Below are 25,000 nucleotides of genomic sequence, written 5' to 3' on the forward strand. Positions count from 1 at the left end.
TACAGTAAGCTTTAAATCCAGGAGTCGATACACTACTAGTTAACCAATAAGGAACTGTAAAAGGTCCACAAATCACATCTCTCTCTCTCTCTCTCTCTCTCTCTCTCTCTCTCTCTCTCTCTCTCTCTCTCTCTCTCTCTCTCTCTCTCTCTCTCTCTCTCTCTCTCTCTCTCTCTCTCTCTCTCTCTCTCTCTCTCTCTCTCTCTCTCTCTCTCTCTCTCTCTCTCTCTCTCTCTCTCTCTCTCTCTCTCTCTCTCTCTCTCTCTCTCTCTCGTCTTTATCTCTCTTCTCTTCCCTTGCGTTCTCTCTGCAGGTTTGTCTCTCTATCCAATTTTGGAGTTACATCAAGAGACTACATAACCCAGTAAAAAACAAAGAAGAACTTATAAAGTCTGCACACCGTTTCTCAGCTCCGTTTGTTTAATGCTGTTCGACGTTTTGATCAAAAGATCGTCAAGAAGATTCAGAAAAGATCTTTTGATCGAAACATAAAACGACAATAAATAAGTGGAGCTGAGAACCAGCTTGCAGACTTGTATTCTAGTATTTTATTCTTGATCTGCCGTTTGCCCAACACCTGGACACTGAATGGGATGTGCATGCTAATGATGTGCTACTGTATCTCACTTTTTCTTCCAACTACACCAGTGGTTCTCAAACTTTTTTGTGCCAAGGACTCCCAAATTGATATATATTTGGCCCGCGGACCCCCATCTGAAAAGGTTGTGTGCCCGGGACCCTCAGAAGAGAAGATTTGTGTTATTATTATTTCTTAAACGTCAAAAAACGGATTATTCCCTGGAACCCCCTCAAGGACCCCTGGGGGGTCCCCAGACCCCACTTTGAGAACCACCAAACAACACAACTCAAACCGTTGTGTTTTTCAGCGCGGTTTCAACCACTGCATCCCTAATCTGGGGTTGAACGTTCGCCAAAAACAGAAGATCTACAAGCTTGCAACGTATCGCAGAATGTACCACGGACAGTTGCAACTCAGCTCCGTTTTACTAAGTATATCCATGGTTTAAATGGTTAGGTTTTAGTGCTTACCTGTGATTGGGAGGAGCGCCCAGAGAGATGACAGCAGGGTGAACATGGGGAGAGAGAGAGAAAAGAAAAGATACATAAGAACAAGAACAGCACCAAGAATTTTCTTTCACAATCACTAAGAAGGTAATAGACAGTTGCATGTGAAGCTAGGATAGGCTCTATTCACAGCAGCCATATTGTGAAAACATTCACAGGTGTTACCAATGATGCTAATGAAGGCTCTGTTCCATTTAGTCTAGCACAGTGGTTTCCACGACCCCCATAACTCTGAGAGTGTACAAATGGAACCAAATGGACCCTTACGGGTCCATTTGGTTCCATTTGTACACTCTCAGAGTTACACACCTGTAAGGGGTCATTTGGACGCCCATGAGGGTCCCTGGACCCCAACTGTAGACCCACTGGTGTTTCCAGTGAGCCAACATGCACAATATTAGCATCCTGACTGTTTGACCAGAATGGAACAGAGCCTTCATTAGTATCATTGGTAACACCTGTGAATGTCTTCATAATATGGCTGCTGTGAATAGAGCCTCTTGTCTCAGTGGGCAGTCTGACCACAGTCCCCAGGGTCATTTCATGTACTACCACTTTCAGTAAAAACCCAGCGCATTCACAGAGCCAACGCTGCAGCATTTGCATATCGTCGCTGTCACGCAGAAACCTCCTAATATTCTAACTTTTTGTGTATTATTTCGTAAATTTACGGCCTACTTGATCATGCTACAGCGTCACACAAAATCATCAACAGTAGCAGATCCACGCGCTCCAAACGCGGCGCACAGCTACGCGCGTTGAGCTTGTAGATCTGCTACGTTCGCTACTTTTGCATTTGAATGCTGAAAAGTAACAGTTTTGGACATGTTGAGGTTTCCACCCGACTGAGACGATATGCAACACCACTATGTGATCAATGATACAGCTATACCCCTAATATACTGTATGTCTAACTACACCAAAAGGTTTGGTTATATGAATAAAACATCCATCTTATTTTGATCTTATTTCTACCATGCAGTTCTGTGGAAAATGCTAGAGGGTGGCGGAGAAACAAGACTTGAGGCAGAAGAGTAACTGTGCACTGTGCAGTGTGCATCGAGTGTGCGCTCGTACGCACGCAGACACACAAACACACAATGGTTGACAGTGGTTTGAGAGCGGAAACACTTGCTGTGCAGTGTAAAGATTCCGGCACCATGGTGAAACTGGGTATCACTGGCGTTGAATTTGCTACCAGTATGAAATGTTTCCACCAATGACGAGCCTCGCTTATGTTAGAAAAATAAGGAATTGTTGAGGTCACTTTCGCACTTCCTATTGCTCGTGAACACACACACACACACACACACACACACACACACACACACACACACACACACACACACACACACACACACACACACACACACACACACACACACACACACACACACACACACACACACACACACACACACACACACAGAGTGGTGGAAGAAGTACTCAGATAGTTTACTTCAGTAAAAGTATCAATATCGCAATGTAGAAATACTACTATAATATGTTAAGTAAAAGGCCTGTGTTAAACATATTGCATGAGTAAAAGTACCAAAGTATTGGCATAAAAATATACTAAAAGTACCAAAAGTAAAAGTACAAAAATGTTTGAAAATAGCAGATCTACAAGCTCACAACGTGTCGCAATAAAGTACAATATTTGCCTCTGAGACGTAGTGGAGTAGAAGTATTGCAAATACTCCAGTAAAGTCAAAATACATCAAAATTGTACTCAAGTACAGTAGTTGAGTAACTTAGTTACTTTCCACCACTGCGCACGCACGCACACACACACACACACACACACACTCACACACAATCCAGAGAGCTTTTATCTGAACTGTGCTTTCCTCTTTATCAATATTTGATGGCATACTCCATCAAGTGTGCTCAGGTTTGGGGCTCAACCCATCACTCTGCCAGCCTCCAGTATTTCCCTTCACACCAGGGGGGCATTTTCTGTCTTCCCTTCTGTGCCCAATCCACTGTGCTGGCATGAATCCTAGAAAGCAGCCTTGACAACACTGGCTTGCAATGCAGGAGAGCAGACTACAGAGCAGTGGTTCTCAAACTTTTTTCCATGTCAAGGACCCCCAAAATGTATTTTGGCTGCGGACCCCTTATCTCAAAAATGTTCCCATCAGGGACATCCGGAAGCAAATATTTGAGTTATAAAATGTTTGCTTTAAGAATGTATGTATATTCAAAGATTTGCACAAATCTTCACGCTTTTTCTAATGTACAAGCTCATAGCACGGTACGAAGTAACACACTAGGAGCTTGTATATCTGCTATTCTTAATAGCCAAAGAATAAAATATAGTTTAAGTGGTTAAAATGATTGTGACGCTATGCTAACTAATTTTACTGGAGAACCCATGGCATCCCCCAAGGACCCCAGACCCCACTTTGAGAACCACTGCAGTCTCACAGAATGATAACAATACCAGCCGCTAGCATACTAATATATTTATATTATTAGTTTATTGCAACAATATGTCAGATAAAACAAATAGTGACAGAGAATTCCTCTTTCTGTGAAAATATGTAGATCATTTGTTTGTTTTTATTGATCTCTCTCACCCTCCTTCTTCCCTTTCTCTAATGGAAATAACGAAAACAATGGAGCTTGCACAAAGAGGAATTTCACCCACTGTTTTACACCTGCAAAACCTGTGATGTGACAATAAAGATTATTCTGAAATGAAGACAAAAATAACCTTGTGACTCCCAGGCGGCCTCTCTCTCTTTCTACCCACTCGGCTAACTGCCGCCCTCTGCCATTCTCCCACTACCCAGCCCATGAGGGCAAACTAACCTTACAACACCACAGACTACATCTCACCAGCATTCATGTGGCCGCGCCCGGAGTTCATTTTCCACTTGGTTATAGCGTTCCCCTTGCAAAACCACAGCCACCCTAGTAGTAGTGGGCCGTAGTGGAAGAAACCCCAGAGCAAGGTTATCTCTAAAGACAACACATTTACCTGCCAACGGCCATTATGTGACAGGGGGAGAGGTTACCACCGGTGTGGACTCTCCGCCACTTCAAGGGGCGCCCTGGAATTCCAGAAATGTGGAAGCCACGAAGCCTCACGTGCACGCACTCTCTCGCTCCCTCTCTCTTACTTACACACACACACACACACACACACAGATATATGCAACCACACACACACACACACACACACACACACACACACACACACACAGTATTACTATACTTGTCAGGACATCAACATTTTCCGATGGCAATTATATAAAAGCAAATTTTTTACCTTATTTTGCCATTTTTAGACCTAACCCCAAAGCCTGAGTTTGGCTCACCGAAAATAGCCAATTTACAAAAATCACAACACTTTGTGAGAACCGACGCGCAACTAAGTATAAATCAACCCAAACCCCTAATCCTAACCTGAACCTTTTCTTAATTGCAAGCCTAACTCTAAAAAATCTTATTTAAATATAAAAAAAAAGCATTTCTCTAGTGAGGACATGGAAAATTGTCCTCACAATGAAGATGTCTCAAATTCTAACATACTTGTTGGGACATTTGCCCCCCACAAGTATAGTAATATGAGTACGCACGGACTGACACACACACACACACACACACACACACACACACACACACACACACACACACACACACACACATGCACGGACACACACACACAGAAGATTTGTCCGGCAGTGTCATCAGAGCCAGGAGCTTAGAGCTGTTAGCTGATCTGTGTGATGTGAGAGGAGATACATGGAGACCCCCCGCCTCAGGGTCAGGCTCAAACCCTAACGGTAGCTTAACATGCTATAAAACTCTCCCAGAGCCAAAATGTCTTGAAGTCAACACTAGAGCTGCAACTATCCATTATTCTCCCTCAGCGATTATTCTGTTAATAACTTTTTAGATTATTCAAATAATAGAAAAGCATTTTTTCCACGTTTAAAAAAGAAAAGAAAAGTTGTGAGCTTGTAGATATGCTATTTTCACTATTTTGGAAGGTTCTTTCTGTAAACATTCACCTCTAATGCCCAAAATAGGGATTTTTTTTTATATTTATTTTTAGAAAACTATCAATTATTTTATATAATTGATTAAATCGCTTTGTTCGATTAACTGTAAGATGCTGCCACACTACAAGAAAACACATCAACCTTAGGTTTACTTAGTTTTAGCTTTCTTTCTGCTATGAAAGAGACTGAAGGACATGCAGATAGCATGTTGAAATAAAACAACCATGAAACATGCAAAGATTAGACAAATATTTTAAATATATATATATATATATATATTTTTTTAAACATGTGCGAGGGGAATTGAAGCCAAATCCACCGCCGAATAGTATATTTAATTTAACAGAAATTAAAGGCTAGAGTTAAGAGAACGTGGAGGCTTGCCCGGCCCGACCACCAACCAGGCAGCCACCAGACTTTACGCCTCTAAAGCCGGTCAGTTGATCCTTGTGGCCGGCGGCAAGGAGGTTCACGGTAGGCTTTCCTGCCCCAAGGGTCAGACTGCCAAACGGCAGCCCAGATGCCAGGGAAACGACCCACGAAACCCCCCTGAGGTATCCAAAAAAGCCTCAACCTGACGCGCTACATAGACCCCACAAAGCCTTGGAGCAGTGGTGGAAAAAGTACTAAAATGTTTTACTTAGGTAAAAGTACCAATACCACAATATTGAAATACTCTGATACAAGTGAAAGTTCTGTATTCACATTTTACTTGAGTAAAAGTACTGGCATCAAATTGTACTTAAAGTACCAAAAGTAAAAGTACTCATTATGCAGAAATGTTCAGATTTCAAAATGTTCTACAAAATCATTTGAAAACAGTCGATCTACAAGCTCACAACGCGTCGCAGAGTGACGCGTTGTGAGCTTGTAGATCGGCTATTTTCAAATAGCTGAAGTACAAAATAGGGCTTAGGTAATGTAGGTTTTGTCTTAACTCTATGGCTGCCAATGACGTATATATACGTCTTTTAATTAATTTTTTTTTTTTTGCATTTTTTTATAATTTCAACCCTTGTCGAATTACGAACAGATTAGGAGCTAAAAATGTTCGAAGATTTGCTGCTCCATTCACTTCAATGTTAAAATTCAAACGGACAAACAATTCACTTTGTTTTTTGGTTTAAAACTACTGGTTTTGAGCTATATTGAAACATCAAACAACACATGTCAACAAGGTCAAAATGACCTCGTTGACATTTGTGAAACCACACCTGAATCTCATCTGTGATTAGAAACCATCTGGGGATCAATCATACTGGAGGAAAAAAATCTGTGGCTACGCGAACAGGTACCAAAATCATGGCAAAACCCTGGCAGAGGCTACAGACTGTTCTGAAAAAACTCTGGCAGGCAGAGAGTTAATAATGCAAAACTTCAAAGTAACTAGTAACCTATTACATTACATTACATTACAGTCATTTAGCAGACGCTTTTATCCAAAGCGACTTACAATAAGTGCAATCAACAAATATAGCCGTCAAATAGCTGGAGTGGAGTAAAAGTACAATATTTGCCTGTGAGATGTAGTGGAGTAGAAGTATAAAGTATATATTAAAAAAAAAATACTCCTGTAAAGTACAAATACCTCAATATTTTACTTAAGTACAGTACTTGAGTGAATGTACCTTAGTTACTTTCCACCACTGCCTTAGGGCTAGGATAGCAGTGAGAACTGCGGAAGAGAGGTTTAGTCGTCTTGGACAATAGGGATCTAGTCCAAACCCTTTGGCTATAGGCGACTAGAAAATGACCCCGAAAACCTTATAAGGGGTTATGAGAGAACTTAGAAGATACAAATGACATTTAAGGAGTAGTTCACCCAAAAATAAAATAGCCTTTTTGTCGCATTTCTTCAAGGCAATAATTTGATGAACAGCGGGCCGATAGGCAGCGGTTCCGAAAAAATAATTAAAAAAAAATATCCATGAATTCAAGTCTCCATGGGGTGACTAATCAATACAAAAAAAAACATTTTGGGGGTGAACTATCCCTTTAAGGCTAAAGGTGCACTCATTCCAGCAATAGTCTCTCGAGTCAAGACACATCATTTTCGAATGCTTCGCCCCAAACAGTCTGTATATCTTAAGTGCTGAAATGCAGCAGAAAACAATAAGCGGATTTTTGGATCTGCTTCAAATAACTGATTGACCAGTAGGTGTCCTGCCCGACACCAGGCTCTACAATATGTCTCAATGGAAGAGTATAGAGACCACCTCCAACAGTACTGCAGTACTGCTGTACTAGTTACATTGCATTAACATACTCTACCAAACAGACTAATATTTGTTTTCATTAAAATAAGTCTCGGATTGCAGCTTCAAAACGTGGGAAGGAAGGAATCAGGAAAAAGCACCTAAAACAACTCCCAGGCGTGCATGTCGGAGATGCTTGCGTGTGTGTGTGTTCTATTTCAGGTTCGGGACTGTTTGTACTACGGAGCAGGCTGTAAGCCCTCTGTTTATATACACACTGCGCTGAACAACACACACACTCCACGCGCACACACACACACACACACACACAAACACACACACACACACACACACACACACACACACACACACACACACACACACACACCACATTCGTATACACAGGCATCGACATCCATGGACACAAACCCACACACCAAGGAAGATGAAGAATATCGGTTTGTTTTTGGGAGTGGTTTTGTGCACGACGCAATCCAGTGAAAATACAACAAATGTGTTGTTTTCTATTAGTAAAAATGCTGAGCCCAGCTACACCTGGAGGCTCGAAAAAACGCCTCATCTGTATGTCGCACGAGTCCGGCGCACCGGAAATAGCTGATCTACAAGCTTACAATGCATCGCCTCGCAATGCATTGTGAGCTTGTAGATCAGCTATTTTTGGAAGTCCACAGTTCAATCGGAAAGACGGGTCAGTAAGTCAGTGTGAGTGTCTGGAAACTACTGACTACTGTCTCCCTGCCTGTATGTTTGACTGTCTGCCAGCCTGTCTGTCTGTCTGTCTGCCTGTCTGACTGTCCGTCTGTCTGTCTGTCCGCCAGTCTATCTGTCTATCAGAGGCACTCTGTACGGAATAAAGCTACTTCCTTCCTCCCTGGCATCAATCTTTCCACCCCCCCCCACCACCACAATGGAAAGAGGATGTAGAGGCGAGTGTGAGTGTGAGTGTGAGTGTGTGTGTGTGTGTGTGTGTGTGTGTGTGTGTGTGTGTGTGTGTGTGTGTAGCATCTTCTCTGTGTGTGGATATGTGCCTGTGCACGTAGGAGCATGTCGACTGCTCCTAACAGTTAGGATGGGTAAATATGCAGAAGGTTAAAAAACAAAGGGCCGATGCACGCACGCAAGAGCTTATAGGACAGGTGTGTAGGACAAAAGGAAGGTCCAAATGCAAACAATGAAAAAGGTCCCACACACTGTCTAGGAATTATTTACCTCGGTCCTTATAGACCATCATCCGGACAAACATGGTTTGTCATGATGTATGAAATAAAGCAAATTAAAATCTCATGACTGAAAATGTAATGATAATGTGTAGGTTTCTGGTGATCGGCTATTTTCTGGTTTTCTGGTGACGCCATCGAAGGCAGGGTTTTTATCGGTTGAAAATCTAACCGGCCCAATGGGGACAGGGATGATCCAGTATGAACCAATCGCCGAAGAGTCCCACTTTGGTCACGCCCACCCATCTGAGAAAACGGCTGCACCGAGAGGGCTTTCAGACTGAATAATGGAGTGAAACTAAATGAAAATTCAGGCTGACTGTCTATCTTTCTGGAAAAGTTTTCCGCCGACAAGGGATGCTGGGAGTTTTAAGTGGTTAAGTCCTACAGTACTAGGAGCTCAAAGTCAGGTGTGATGCTGAGTCTAATGAAAGACAAACAGAGGGAAGGAGAAGCTTTGGTGAGCAGAGCAAACAGCAGCAGCCTGCTGTCCTGAACAAATACTGTCAGTCTGTCACCTATCAAATACACAAAACACAACAGCGGGGCGGTTCCGCCAAACATCAGCCAGTACGAATACTCGTTCCACAAGGTCGCTTTTCTGATATAATAAGGCTCTATGCACAGCAGCCATATTGGAAAGAAATTATGCCCCTTCCCTTACTTGGTTCACAGCTCTTAACCAATTATACTAACTAAGGCTCTGTTCCACTAAGTGTAGCACAGTGGTTCTCAGACTTTTTTTAATTTCAAGGACCCCCAGCGTACAAATGGAACCAAATTGGTTCAATTCCCACGTAAGGGAGAATTTAGAACCATGACAGAGAGATGTAGCAGTGTTTCCAGTGAGCCAACGCGCACAATACCAGCACCCTGACTCTGTTTGACCAGAATGGAACAGAGCCTTCATTAGTATTTGACCTGTGAAGGAAGTATGGAAGAGTCCCAATTCCTTCCCAATATGGATGCTGTGCATAGATAGAGCCTATTCCAGTGGATCTTCATGCATGCATCACCTATAAATACAAAACTACTTCACAAGAACAATGTTGGTTGAAACATTGTTGTTTACATGCACAGCGTATCAACTTTGACACAACTTTCACAAGTTGGCACGTCCTGATGTTACACAGACACGAAGGGAATGCTGCAGCGTGTTTGCATACGGTTCTCGAGACGCTACCCATCGCATTTTGCCATAAAGGGCTGGAATAGTTGAATACTTGTTCTAAAAATGCACAGAATATCAAACATATCTTCTTCTTTTTTCAAAGTTTTGGGGACATCCTTAAACACACTGCCTGAATCTAGAGCGTAAAAAAAACGCATACTGTAGACTGAGAGAGAGAGGGAACATTATGGATGGAGAGGGAAAAGAGCGAGGAAGCGACAGAAACAGAGATAGGGGGGGGGGCCTTCCAAGAGATGGTTATATATGCAAAGATAGAGCCAGAAAGAGGGAGAGACAAAAAAAAAGAAAGAGGTAGAGAGAGAAGCAGACATGAAGATGGAGAGGAAGCGAAGTGACGTCGGGGAGAGAGAGAGAGGTGACAGTTGTCACATCCAACTTGGGAGTGTGAACCCCGACACATCACAGTGTGTGTGTGTGTGTGTGTGTGTGTGTGTGTGTGTGTGTGTGTGTGTGTGTGTGTGTGTGTGTGTGTGTGTGTGTGTGTGTCAAATCCTGTGTGGCAGCGATAAAAGGCTCTCAAAATAGAGCAGGGTTGAGCGCGAGGCCAAACAGTCTAAAAACTTAACTTCAGTGCAACAACATATTGATCCTCCTAGGAGTTATACACACACCGTGCACGTGAACAGACACCGTGTGTGAGCACACACACACACACACACACGCACACAGACGAAGGCTTCTCGCGGCGTTTTAAAGATGGGGAACAGAGATAGCAGAAGAGGGGTGAACGAGAGGTAAGGGCTGTCAAAATAAAACACTTTCAGGATCTCGGCGTAAAAACGTCCGTCCGTCTCAGCAGGAAGGCCAATGTTTGGATGCCCCCCTCACATACCAATGCACTGTACAGTGTACATGTCTACATGTGTGACACACATGATGTCTGCGTGGACATAGAGAGAGATAGAGAGAGAGAGACAGAGAGAAAGCTCTCTTTTCCTAGGTGGATGACTGGATCTATAACTAACTATTTCTGACAGCAAATGTATGCACAATTCCTATGGTTACTTGTGTACGATAGTTTTCTCTAAGTTGCAAAGTAACACAGCTCTGTTTATGCATTTCTTTATTCCCTTTTAATTGTACATACATTACTTTGTTTAGATTGTTTCGTTCCACTTTTGCTTTGCCAACGTAAACGTATGTTTTCTCAAGCCAACAATAAACCCCCTTTGAATGGAATTGAAAGAGGAGAGAAAGAGATGGGAGACAGACCTGTAGAGACAGAGCAGGGTAAGAGAAGGGAGATGGAGAGGAGAACGGAGAGAGAGAGAGAAAGAAAGAAAGAGAGAGAGAGGGTGTTGGAGAGCAACAGGCGAAGAGAAGAAAGGAGGAGAAGAGAAGAGGTGAAAAGGAGAGTGCATAACTGTAATCCTAGGTTTTCAGAAGGTGGCATATTGATTTCCTGTTCATTTTCCCATAGCTTTGTTTGATTGGCTTGGCAGCAGGTTTGAACAGGTAATACATGAATACCTTCACATCATTTCCTTTCTTTGGCAATGTAAGAACGTATGTTTTTTTTTCATGCCAATAACACTTCTTTGAGTTGAATTGAATATTTCCAGTTCAAAACTGATGCTGAGCCAAATCAAACAGATGATGGGAAAATGAACCATAACAGGAAACAGATAATGCCACCTTCTTGGAACAGTTACTCTACAGCTACGCTCTGAGCCCGTTGTCTCTTGATTCTTGGTTGTTGACAAGGAGGAGAGAGGAGGAAAGCATGAGAGTAGAGGGAAGCAGACAAGGATAGAGGAGACGAGCAGAGAGCTTTTAACCCATTAAAACCGGGTCATTTTAGATTGTTTGCATTGGCTATGAAATAAATTGCAGATATACAAGCTCACAGCGCGTCACAAAGCTTGTACATCTGCTATTTTTTTTACATTTTTGTCTTGAAAGTGTGAGAACTACTGATTTAGAAGCCATTTGTAGAACCGGCCTCAGGTCTTAATGGGTATAAACTTCATCCTGTTATTTACCGTCAGAGTGAGAGCCGTTCATGCTCTCCGTGCTGGACTGGGAGAGGACCGTCCTCTTGTGCCTCCGCAGCGAGCGGCCGCTGCTGGGGCTGCCCAGCGGCGTGGACGTGGCCCCGCCGTCCTTCCTGGAGAAGATCCCGGAGAAGAAGCGCACCAGACGCCGCTCGTGGCCGCTCTGCCGCCCCCCTCCTCCCCGGAGGAGGAACCCCGTGCCGCCGTCCTTCTCGGCCGAGAGCCTCAGCAGGTCGCTGTTGTCCAGCGTGCGGTTCTTGCCGCCGCGGGCGCGCTCCCAGCGGCTCAGCTCCGACATGGAGTCCGTCTTGTTGAGGACGGCGCCCACCTCCAGCGTCTTGCTCTTCTCCCTGGAGGAGGAGGAGATGGCGGGAGAGGACGGCTCGTGGTAGGCCGGGTTCTGGAGGACGGTGGCGGAGCGGGGAGGAGGCGCCACCACCGGCACCAAGGCCGCCTCCGCGCTCTCCGTGCCTGAATCCGTGCCCGCCTCCGTGCCCGCGCTGCGTCCGATGCACCCCGAGCTGCTGTGGTGGTGCTTGTCCTTGGCGAGAGCGCGGAGCCGCAGCAGCTCCCCACCCGTCCAGTGTCTGAAGCTGAAGCTTCGCCGGAGGAGGCTGGGGTGTTTCTTAGGGGGCGGCGGGGTTTCGGGGGGCGGCGCCGCCGCCGCCGGTGTCACCGCCTTCCCGTTGCTTTTGGAGTGGGGCAGCTTCCCCTCGCCGTTCACCAGGCCCTCGGAGAGCCTCTCCTCTGCGCTCTTGGCTTTCAGAAGCTGCTTCTTCTTCTTGTTGTTGACGCTGCCGTTCTCCACGCTCACCGCGGCGGCCGTTTCTGAGACCACTTTGATGCTCCCGGCGCAAACCTCCCCCCTGAGCTCGTCCCGATCCTCCGTTTTTTCCTGCCGCGGCCCGCTCACCCCCTCCGCCCCGGGGGTTTCCGCTTTCGGACTGTGCGGCGGTGGCACCGTCCCAGGGGCCTCCTTGCCCCGCTGCTCCTTGCCCAGCGGGCTGGCGGCGGGCGCCTCCTTCGGCTCCCTCTGTAAGTGATGCTTCCGGGCTATTTTCAGCCTCCTGAGCTCCAGCTGGCCCGTGCTGAACGTCCTGAAGGTCCTCATGTAGTTGTGCGAGTTGGAGGAGAGGCACAGGTCGTCCGACTCCTCGTCCTCCACCTCCTGGAGCTGCTCCAGCAGGCAGCTCCTGGCGGGCGCCTCCGTGGAGGCCTCCCGGCGGTAGGCCACCACCTTGGGGTTCTCGAGGCGCCGGGGGCCGCCGCCGCCCGACGACGGGGGTCCGTCCCCCTCCAGGCTCTCCTTCTTCACCAGCGTCAGAGAGATCCGGTACACGGTTTTCCTCTGAGGGGTCCCTCTCTCCATCCTGTCAGAGTAGCTGCTGTCCAGAAGGTACATTCTTCACAAACACAACACTTAATTCTCATGTGCTTGTCTTTGAGCTATATAGAATAATATAGAAGGGGCAGGGGTGGGAAACTGTTTCTCACCGTCAACAGTCCTATTAATAGAGATGGGGGGGAAATGGGGAATATACCAAAAAAGACAGCAAAGAAGCGACAATGGGGTAATTCACTTATATCCAGATGTGCAAATAGACGGACTTTGACGGCGGAAACACATTCCGCTCTTCATCCCGGAGGAATTTTAAAACTGGCAGCAGAATGAATGTCACAAACAGAACAGAACAGGCGCGTCCTCCTCTCTCTCTATGTGCGCGTGTAAAAAAAACAGCGAGCTTTAAAAAAAACTGCACAAACATCAATGCTCCTCTCCTTCAATTCAAAACGATTCCCGTCAATGAAAGGAGAAATAAAACAACAACACAAACACTTTTTTTTTTAATTCCCCACAATTTCTTCTTTCTTACCACGACACCGGTGTCGTGGTAAGAAAGAAGAATTTGTGTGGAATACAAAAAAAAGTGTTTGTTTTAGCGGTTTTTAGCGGTTTTTCAGTTATATTTGGTGGCGTGCGTGGCGGTAGGTCCCTGTCAGTTGGGTCGCCGCCGCGCGAGCGTTATTATTATTCCAACAGCAGCAGCGCTCGAGCGTCGCTCCTCCGTCCGTCGTGTCCCATTGTGTGAGGAGGCTTCACTTCATCCCCCGCAGTGGAACCTGCTCTCTCTCTCCCACTCTCACTCTCTCTCTATCCCACGACATGAGGCATCGCTCCCTCCGTCGTCAATTGTGATTCAAATGAAGGTTGAAATTTACGGCCAAAACAAGCCTCCCCCTCTTCTTCTTCTTTCTCCTTCTTCCCTCTGTGCTCTGCTCTCTCTCTCTTTCACACGCAGCAGTCGCCTTCTTCTCCCAGTAGAGCCAGAAAGACAAGCGACGGCACCGTATCCATTCCCTTTCTCGCTCTCTCTCCCCGACTCCCTCTCTCTCTCTCTCTCTCTACTCTCATCTCACTCCACACACACACACTCCACAAACTGAACACAAGGCTGGAGGGAAGACGTGGAGCGGAGTTCAGGGACAACTGGAGCGGGACAGTCGGATCTGGATTTTCTACTCCAGTGGTTCTCTCAAACCTTTTAATTTCAAGGGCCTCCCAGTTTGTTATGCATTCACAGTGACACATAGGGACCTAATAATAATAATACATTATTATTATTTAGTAGTAGTCCACGGCTCCCAACTGAGTGTGTAATAGTTACAGACCTGTAAGGGTCCATTTGGTTGCTAACTACAAATTATTTAGCTGGCGGACCCACTGGGCTCCCTCAAGGACCCCCGGAGGTCTCCGCACCCCACTTTGAGAACCACTGTTCTACTCGGGTGCATGTCGCCTTTCCGACATGTCGCCTTTCCGACGTTAACGAACCCTATACCTAACCCTAACCGCACGAGGAAGCCACTAGTCGGAGTGGCGAAATGTCGGAATGGAAGGAGCACCCCGTTCTACTCAGTCAGATCCAACCTGATCAAACCCGGATCTTCCATAAGAGTCAACATTTCTACTGCTCAATTCAAGAGGCAATGCTAGTGTTGCGCTTATGAGCTCCAGGCAGGGTTACTTGTCATTGTCAACCTACTTGACACCAGGCTCTAAATGTCTCAATGAAAGAGCAGGGAGACCACCTCCAACCACTGCAGATGTACTAGTTATATTGTATTAACATATTGCACCATACAGACTGGTTAAAATTATTTTATTCATTAAAATAAGTTCAACTCAGAGAGATTTGTAACCCAGAGAGTGTACAAATGCATACATTGTTTTTACTGCCACTGCACTGTTGTAAAAATGTAATGCATAATTAAAATCAAAGTTATCCGTTCGGCTCCATCGACAACAATACAGTCTATAAAGGTAGACACACTTTCATATCATTGTGTTGTTTTCTGCCAGCTTCATACTCATTTCCTTTCATTGAAAAATCAAATTAAAAACAATTTGCTGGTTTTCATATTGGAAGGAATTAAAATCCATTATCTTGCAGCCGAGACACTGGTGCTCTTAAAGACCCACAGTACAGTGCTGTGCAATGACCAATAAATTAAACGAAGACAAAGACACAGCAAATTAAAACTCTGCTAGAGGCATACAAATAATATACATTGCGTGAGAGAAATTCAGCTGTTTAGACATTTATGGAGGCTGAAATAAAGTCTGATAGGTGACAAACAATCTTCCATAATACAGTGCATGTCTGAACGTGAACAAAGTAAAGAAATAAAACTTAAATAGTACTAAATGCAACTATACAAATAGGCTACTAATTAAAAGGTCAAACATACTAATTGACTTGCTGACTGAAGAAATTGAAAAATTCTCCTAATTTGTTCCAAAGCGAAAACAGACAAATTATCATACCGTTGCATCAATTCAGCGTCACACACATTCACACAATTCAAGCCAGAAGGACACAGCTTCAGAGTCAAATAAACGGAGGACGGGGTGCAAATGGCCTAATGGTTAAGGCACCTACCACACATATAGGCTCTAATTCGTCACAGGTTCGATTCCCGAGCCTGGGCCTTGACAAGAAAATGTGGTTTTAACTGGTTTTAACAGCATTTAGGAAGCAAGCCTAAACCTCCAATATTTACAATCAACTACAGAAAAACAAGCTCAGAGGCGCTTATAATAAGCAGACCTGGTAACACTGCATGTAGCTCACTTCAAAGGCTAGGTGCTCTCAGGTCCAAAACCTGCAAGGCTGCAACCAAACTGGTTGCAGGTTATTCTTGACCACTTAAACAACAAAAGAAAAACATCAGCACTCACAATCAGGGTTGTGAGCGCTTTATTGTCTCATCATAGGTTTATTAGGAGGGTGACATCCTTTTTTGTACTCCCATCATTTGCCGTTTTGTTTTCAGATAAGGTAAGAGGAAAGGAGATAAAAAGAAGAATAGGAAAACAGGTTAAGAAACAGGTCAGATAACCCAGTGGTTCTCAACCTGTAGGTCAGGGGGGGTCCCCAGATGACAGTGAAGTGACAATTTAAGGCCCTTTAAATACCTAAAAAAGAGACTGAAAGAAAAGAAAAAAGACCATTACTGCATCAACAGTAATCAACAAACTATACTATAAAAACTGATCAAACATTGGCCAAATTTTCAAATAATATAAGAAAGAGGCAAATATTGTGAAAATAGCGGATCTGCTATGTTCACAATATTTATCTGAGTCAAACAAATGTAACATGTACTGCCTTCAGCTCCTACAATTCCAAATGCTTGTCAGGGTGGGGGGTCCCCAGTTCAAATATGATTATTTTGGGGGGTCGCGGCCTGAAAAGGTTGAGAACCACTGAGATACCCAACAATGTTTGCGGTTTTCAAATCAAACAACATCATCATAAGTGGGACAAGAGTTCCTCAACTCCACTCCGAGTTTTCCCCCTCACAGAGTGATTACCATAAAAAGGGTGGAGCTTTGCTCTCCCCTGCCTGTCCATCAAGCATGTTTAAAGGCGAGCGGGGCTGCAGCTCCATGCAGAGGCAATATAATAACAGTGATTCATTTCACATTTGGAACAGAACCGTGGAAATGCCACCGCCACCGTTACCACCAAGATATGCTACAGTTGTGTGTTATGAAATGACTGTATAATTACATGCTGATACTGAATTCCTCATGGTAAAAAATATATTTGTTATTATTTGGGCAGAAGCAGAGAGCCAGAGAGAGAAGGCTCCCCGTTATATAGGGATGAAAAACTATCGATTTATCTTCTTAGCGATTATTCTAGTGATTACTTTTTCGATTAATCAAATAATCAAGAAAGGAGAAACTGTGAAAATTTGAATAGATTTTTTTTTTTTACTAAATCGATGAAGCAAATTAACCCATTAAGACCTGAGGCTGATTCTACTAATGCCTTCTAAATCAGTAGTTCTCACACTTTCAAATATTTTTAAAAAATGCTCAAAAATAGCAGATATACAAGCTTGATATGTGAGCTTGTTTATCTGCTGTTTTTGAATAGCCAACACAAAATCTAAAATGACACAGATGCTTTCCCGGTTCTAATATTAATCACTTATTCCTTATTTTATACGTACAACTGTGTAGCGCCAAAATATCTAAAATAGCCGATCTACAAGCTCACTACAACATGTTGCATCACAACGATCCCCGGCTCCTCCAGGCTGCGTGTCAAAGTGTCCTTGAGCAAGACACGGAAACCCCTAACGGCTCCCGATGATGAGCAGGCTGGTGCCTTGCATGGTTGTCTCTGCCGTCGGTGTGTGTGTGTCTGTGTGAGTGTGTAACCACATTTGCATAATGGTGTGTAACGGACCGCGACACACGTTACTATCGCTGTCATCTGTGGCGTTGTGGTTTGTGAGAATGGCTGGATGAATGTCTTTGCAAAACACTTTGAACGACGGCGAGAACGACCAGAAAGAGGCTGTATATAAGTGGAGACATTTTAACAATAAGCATTGTTTGGATTAAAGAGACAAGATAGAGAAAGGGGTCTAAAGATGACTCGTCACCCCTGCAAAATAATAAACACGTGCAGAGTAGTCGAGTGCTCCAGTATCTTATTTGGGTAGTCTCTCCTGAAGTGCCCAGGTATTATGCTCTCGGGGGCTAAAGATAGTTTGTGTGCGTGTGCGCGCGTGCGCGCGTGCTTAAAATATGCATACACAAGATCGAAATTTTGCCCACATCATCATACAGTTTCTGTCTGTGAAACCCTAAGAGCGTGCACACGCAGGCACGCACCACACCACATTTTTTTAACCACCCTGGCCTAGAAGTCTGTCAGCGCTCCCTTTCATCCACTCTCCCTTCTCTCTCTCTCTCTCTCTCTCTCTCTCTCAGGGGAGTAGTGGTGGGTGTTGTTGGGTAGATTATCTCTCCTCTCCCCTCGTTATATTTTCACATCATTACCGAGATTAGGGGAGATTAGAGCAGGGCCTTTAGCAACTTTATCAACACACACTTCCTGGACGCACGCACGCGCGCGCACGCACACACACACACTTGTGTCTGGATGTGGCAGGTTCAGCATTGCCCACATCAACAATGTAACTCTCAAGAGGGTTAAGGGTCCATTTGGTTCCATTCGTACCCTCTGAGAGTTACAAAAGGAATACATTGAACACAGAGGGTTTGTTTTACTGGCTAGAGACCTGGCTGTCACCACCAGGCCTGGGTTGGCCTTCTATAACGCCTGCTGGCTGGCACCCAACATAAACTGGCACACATGAAAGTGCGGCGCTCCATGCATTAATCATTATCTGTTTTACTGTGTACGTTCACTTCCCTGACACATCGTGCTCGCTTTGCAGTTCCACTACCAGCCTCCTCTCCTCCGCTGATGATGATAACGGCTGCCAGTCTGACAAGAGCCAAATGAAAAATGGACCTATTTTCTTGCACTCCGAGTTAAATTAGTGAAGGATTTTGCTTGCTTAGCACTGTTAAAAAAAAAACAGTAATGATAATGCTGTGCCTTCGTTAAATTGGTTCTCAACCTGTGGGTCGGGGGGTCCCCAGATGACAGGGAAATGGCAATTTAAGTAACCTAAACACCAGCAGGAACGAGAGTATTAAATCTGCAACTTTTAATGTCCTATACCTGGGATTCTACCCGCTGGAGGGACCAAACATCTACCCGCTCAGCTAAGAGGGAACCCCCGCTTTTTTTCCCAGGGGAGATATGGGGCTTATAAGCTTTAGGCAGTACTACGTGTCAACCAGTAGTAGGGTGTCCTAACTGACGCCAGGGCCTAAGCGTGGGGAGACCACGCACCTTCAACCACTGCAGATGTGCTAGTTATGTTGTATTAACATGCTCTGCCATACCATAACAATTTATATGTTATGGACATAACATTAGCATTTGCTCACCGTTAGTTGATGCTTCATATCCATATGAGTCAAAGCGACGTGCTGATTTGTTTATTTTGGGAACACAGTTCTTATATGACGCGATATTAAATATGTCAATGGGAATTCAGAAAAGGAAAAAAAAACATGACCCAGGTAGGATACGTAAATTACGCCAGACTTCGGAGCCCTATAATAATAATGATCTTGTGTGTTCATCAAAACACCAAGAATGAGTGTTTTTAAATAAGATGTGCGCGTCAAAATCCTGAGTGTTGAACTCTTGTGATACTCACAGATGTGACACACGTCAGAACACAGTATACCATCTACTGCATGTATATGGTGTGCATGTGAGGGCTTCTATATGATGAAATATGAAATATGAATCTTAATTGCTCCCAGAGGGGAAATTGGGTTGTTATTACAGCAGCAAGATACGGACATACTGTACAGATACAGAGATATAGAAGAAAGCAAAAACATCATTATAAAAAGGAAACACACTCGCAATGTAAAAAGCACACTTTGAGGACCTCAAAGTGTGCTGTGATGAATGTACATACTTTGCTGATTATTACCGTAACAAATCATTTGTTATTTGGTATTATTGCTGATGTTATCGCTGCAGTGGTGGAAAAAGTTCTCTAATGTTTTACTTAAGTAAAAGTATCAATACTGAAAAGTAGAAGAACTCTGTTACAAGTAGTCCGAAATTCAAAATGGTCTTGAATAAAAGTACAAAAGTATGGTTATCAAAATGTACTTGAAGTACCAAAAGTAAGTACTTAAATATTTGAAAATAGCAGATCTACAAGCTCACAACGCGTCGCGATGCGACGCGTTGTGAGCTTGTAGATTGGCTATTTTCAAATAGCCTAGGTATAAAGTGGCTAATGTATGTTTTATAATATCATCATTTATATCTGAAAAGTAACTAGTAACTAAAGTTTTCAAATAATTGTATGGGAGTAAAAGTAAAATATTTGCCTCTGAGATGTAGTGGAGTAGAAGTAAAAGTATTGGAAATTGGAAAAACTCAAGTAAAGTACAAATACCTCAAAATTTTACTTAAGTACAATACTTAAGTAAATGTACTTAGTTACTTTCCACCACTGGCTATAGCTACTATGTTGAGGAATCAAAACCAAATAATTGTAATCTATAAAACGTAACGATAAACATTTGCTGTGTTGCTTCACTCTTGCATGTCCTGATGAAGGCCACCGTTGGGCCGAAACAAGTTGGCAATATTTTTACTTAAAAGTTCAAAATTGAAGGTGTCGACGTGTGTTAAAGTTCAGAATTGAAGGTGTCGACATTAAAGGTTCAAGTACAGTACCAGAGTGAATGAGGTGTACTCTGTACATGTTGGCAGTACATACATATCGTTGCTGTCCAGCAGAAACCAGCTAAATCCATTGTTCCACTTTTGCATTTTCTTCCGCTTCTGACAAAACCAGCTAAATCCATTGGATCCTCAAACTTTCTGCTAAGCCAGCTAACTCCACCAAAGGAGGGTGGGGTTAGCTGGTTTTGCTGACTCCAGGCTCCACCCCCTTTTGATCTCCAACCTCATTGTGAGCTTGGAGGTCCATTCAGCTGTTCTTATCAATGATGAACAAAACCTCCTAACTCCACTTTTTGTTTTGTTTTAGTCATTTCCTGAAAAATTAACATTTTGAAGTTTGCTGGTTTCTGCCGGAGAGCAGAGATATGCAGGATAAACACACAACAGTAGCATATACACGGTGCTGCAGTGTAGCTCAGCATCAAACACCTCAGAGTAAACAACCGGAGAAAGGGTTGGGTGGGTCGGGTGGGTGCGGGGGGCTTCCAGCGAGGAAAACCGAAACGCCACACGCCTCCGCGTGGCAGCGCTAAATTACACGCCCGCATGGGCTGCGCCCGTCGCAACATCAAACGCACCTCCGGAGCCTTTCATCACAGCCAAGCGGCCTGTCAACCCAACACGATGCTGATCCACGGAAGCTCTCTAACTACCTGCGTCTTCTTGAAGTCCTAGAGGTGTGCACGTGTGCACGTGTGCGCGCGCGCGTGTGTGTGTGTGTGCGTGCGTAGAGGAGAAGCCACTTTGCCCCAATTACGGAGGAAAACGGATCATATCACCTGAAAGGTGGCAAAAACTGCAGGAAAAATTCCCTTCAACACAAACCTTAAATGTGTTTCCATGTGTTGTTTTTTTGTTCTACACGCCAAAAGCTGGTAATAACCAGGGCTGTTCTATTGCAAAGCATTTGTCAGATGTGATTGAAGTTTATGTGTACTAGAAATGTCATGAGAACACTTCTATACAGTCAAATGAAGCCTGATTTATGACACACAGGTTTGACACTGTTGCGTACCAAAAATAGCAGATCGACAACGCGTCGCATTGCAATGTGCTGTGAGCTTGTTGAGCTGCTATTTTACATTGCGTGTAACGGATAAAAATTCAAGGCAATTTCTGTTGTTTAACAAAAGGCGCAATAAGAGATTATGATAAGATACACATGTATTCATTAACAGTGGTGGAAAAAGTACTCAAATGTTTTACTTAAGTAAAAGTATCAATACTGCAATGTAGAAGTACTCTGTTACAAGAAAAAGTACGGAATTCTAAATTTACTTAAGTAAAAGCACAGATCTACAAGCTCACAACGTGTCGCATCGCGACGCGTTGTGAGCTTGTAGATCGGCTATGCTCAAATAGCCTATGTATGAAATAGAGCTAAAGCGGTTAATGTATGTTTTATAATGTAATCATTTGTATCTGCAAAGTAACTAGTAACTAAAGTTTTCAAATAATTGTAGTGGAGCAAAAGTACAATATTTGCCCCTAAGATGTAGTGGAGTAGAAGTAAAAGTACTGAAAACTGGAAATACTCAAGTACCTCAAAATTGTACTTAAGTACAGTACTTGAGTACATGTACTTAGTTACTTTACACCACTGTTCATTAAATTCATTCTAATGAATACAATGTAGTTTCATTCTCTCTTGAAAAGGAAACGAAGAAGAAAACCATAAGTACAACTGCTTGAGCAGTACTGTAAAAAAAAAAAAAGAAGCTCAACCTCTTGGTCAAACAATGCGGTTTTGAGTACCTACAGTACTTCACAGTGTATGCTTGTTATTCAAAGAATGACATGGCTTCTTGCTTCTTGCAGTAAAAGTCTCAAACGCACGCAGGCTGCTTTCCTCCTTATTTATGGCCTTTTGCAAGACAAAGGAACCTCCATAATTGCAGACCAGACCATGAAAGCTTCCTCAATTAGCCCCTCGTTTGAAGTGTGCCACAAGAAGGAGGAGGGGGGGGGGGGGGGGGGGGCGAGCTAGGGGACTGGGAGGGAGTGTGTGTGTGTGTGTGTGTGTGTGTGTGTGTGTGTGTGTGTGTGTGTGTGTGTGTGTGTGTGTGTGTGTGTGTGTGTGTGTGTGTGTGTGTGTGGCACGAGGGGGAGGGGAGGGGTCGAGAGAGACCACCTGTCCTCCACGGAAGGCCACATGAAGTGTGCACTTCCACAAACGAGGCGGTATGCAAATTGGGGCTTCAATGGAACTGACAGTTAAACCTCGGCGGAATTCGTACGCCGAACATTTCGACAGGAGTTGCGACACACACACACACACACACACACACACACACACACACACACACACACACACACACACCGCTCTGACGTGACACGCCCCGTACTGTAGGTCGGAACTCAGAAGCATGAAAAATACATCACGTTATAATTGAACCCATTTAAACCGGGAAAAGCATCGGTGTCATTTTGTTCACAAATGTTCACAATTTTTCAAATATAGCAGATCTACAAGCTCTAAGTGAATATTTTTACCTCAAATCTTTGCTTCTGGGGGTCCCTGGAACATAATATTTTGAGATGGGGGGTCGGCGGACAAATACATATAATGTTTTGGGTCCTTGACATGAAAAAGTTTGAGCACCACTGATATAGCAACATACGTTTATCAGAAAACTGTTCGACCTCAGGTCTTATGGGTTAAAAATGAATGACAGGGGAAAATAGATAGGAAAATAAGAACAGCTTGCCTCGATTTGAATATAATGACAGATTATGTGTTCCTTTGTACAGGCCAATAGATTCTACTGGGGAAAATGTCCTTTAAAGGTGCAATCCGTATGTTTTGTTGTGCTGTCTCCTGACAGAGAGAGAGGTTAATTGCAACTGTGACAACCAGGATTCGAACCCATGGTTCTCCCGTACAGGAGACCAAACATGTACCGCTCAGTAAGAGGGAATCAAATTATATATGTTTTTATTTTATTTTTATAATCAACTAAATTCATTACTCTGATTAATCATGTACAATGGTGTGCTGTATTTTCACTACTTCAAATGTTTTTAAATTATAATAATTAAAAGGTAGGGTGAGTGATATTTTTTGTTTAAAATAAAAGGTTTTGTTAAAAGGTTAAAGCTCTATATTTTGATAGTAATCCTTGCTATAGTGTTTGTTCAGTAACATGGGTCTCCCTGTCTCTCCAGCTCTTTAATAAACAGAAAATAAATGTTCAGGTAGGTGACAAAATGTCAGCCAATCAGGAGAGAGTACCCATTAATCAGCTTCATTTTTATAGTGTACAGTTCCAATTGTCTCTGCTCATTTATTTGTGTCATCACTTCCAATTTCACTTGTTTAATCTGTATCCTGACTGAGTTCTCTATCCTGATTGGATACAATTGGTATCCCAACCTGAAAATGCATTGCTCATTAAAGAGCTGGAGAGACATGGAGTCTCCTGTTACTGAACAAACACTCTATAGCATTGGTTCTCAAAGTGGGGTCCGGGGACCCCCAGGGGTCCTTGAGGGGGTTCCAGGGGGTCGTTGGCTATTCAAAAATAGCAGATATACAAGCTCATAGCGCGGCACCGAGTGCCGCACTATGAGCTTGTAGATCTGCTATTTTTGAAAAATCTCGAAAATGTGTGCATAGTCTTTGAATATATTTATTCAAACATTTTTAACTAAAACCTTTGCTTCTGGGGGTCCCAGGCACAACATATTTTCAGATGGGGGTCCGCGGCCAAATATATATCGATTTGGGGGTACCTGGCATGAAAAAGTTTGAGAAGCACTGCTCTATACAGTAGCAATGGGTTATTTCACACTTATTCTAACCAAAGAAAATCACTTACACTACCTTTTAAAAAATATAGGGATCTTTGCTCATGATGACCCATAAAAATGGGTGGTGAGCAAAGGGAGCTAAATGGCAACAGTCGTCATCAGCGAGCAAACGCAAGGTCAGTGTGTACGCAGACAATGCAGCGCTGCCCGGGGGGCCGTGTCCCATTATGATGATGATGATGATGATGATGGTGTAGGCGATGCAGTGCGTGCCATGCGAGCCCCGGCTTCAAAACAGATTGAGTTACCACTCCTCCGCTGCAGTGTTGTTATAACGCTGACGTACACGAGGTCACTGAACTGATACGCGGTGATGGAATCGTGTCGAGGAAGAATTTCTCCCGGCGGTAAGTGAAACGTGTCGGGTGAAACGGGGGTCGAGGCCAGAGGTGGCTAGTGATGAGGAACATTTACTTTGTTACATATACTTTTTTTTTTAAACTTTTCTGCCTTTATTTATAGCAGGGGTCTTCAACGTTTTCAGGCCAAGGACCCCCTAGCTGAGAGAGAGAGAGATCAAGCGCTATGAGCTTGTAGATCTGCTATTTTTGAAAAATCTTGAAAACATTTTTTTTTTTTTTCAAAAAACTGTTAGCATTTTGATTTGTTTTAAGAGTCGCCTCATGGGTAAGCATATCTGTGGAAAACGTTTTTTTTACATTTGAGCCAAATATTAAACGCACATTGTCATTGTTTCATTCTCTCAGGGAGACCTCATACAGTTCGGAGAGAGATCACAGTCAGGTGCACTGAAGGGCTTTCTTTTCTCAGACAGACAGATAGACACCTGTAGCGGCTGGCGGTCTCTTTGTTCAGCC

The 25,000-nt window shown here is 43.8% G+C and overlaps 1 protein-coding gene across 2 annotated transcripts in view; it reads right to left on the minus strand.

The window, feature by feature from the left end:
* The window catches only part of agap1 (ArfGAP with GTPase domain, ankyrin repeat and PH domain 1), a gene marked incomplete at its 5' end in the record, with an annotated part of 339,845 nt that overhangs the window by 217,240 nt on the left and 97,605 nt on the right, over positions 1-25,000 (minus strand). Inside the window, one exon of one of the 2 annotated variants that reach the window (XM_084050610.1) lies at positions 11,707-13,120. The exons of the other annotated variant lie outside the window; for it this stretch is intronic. Within the exon in view, the coding sequence (XP_083906736.1) occupies positions 11,707-13,120 (1,414 nt within the window). Of the gene's footprint in view, positions 1-11,706; positions 13,121-25,000 lie in introns of those variants that run through there. 2 annotated transcript variants of the gene reach the window in all.

Source organism: Gymnoscopelus microlampas, assembly GCF_963454915.1.
Source record: "Gymnoscopelus microlampas genome assembly, chromosome: 24".
NCBI lineage: Eukaryota > Metazoa > Chordata > Actinopteri > Myctophiformes > Myctophidae > Gymnoscopelus > Gymnoscopelus microlampas.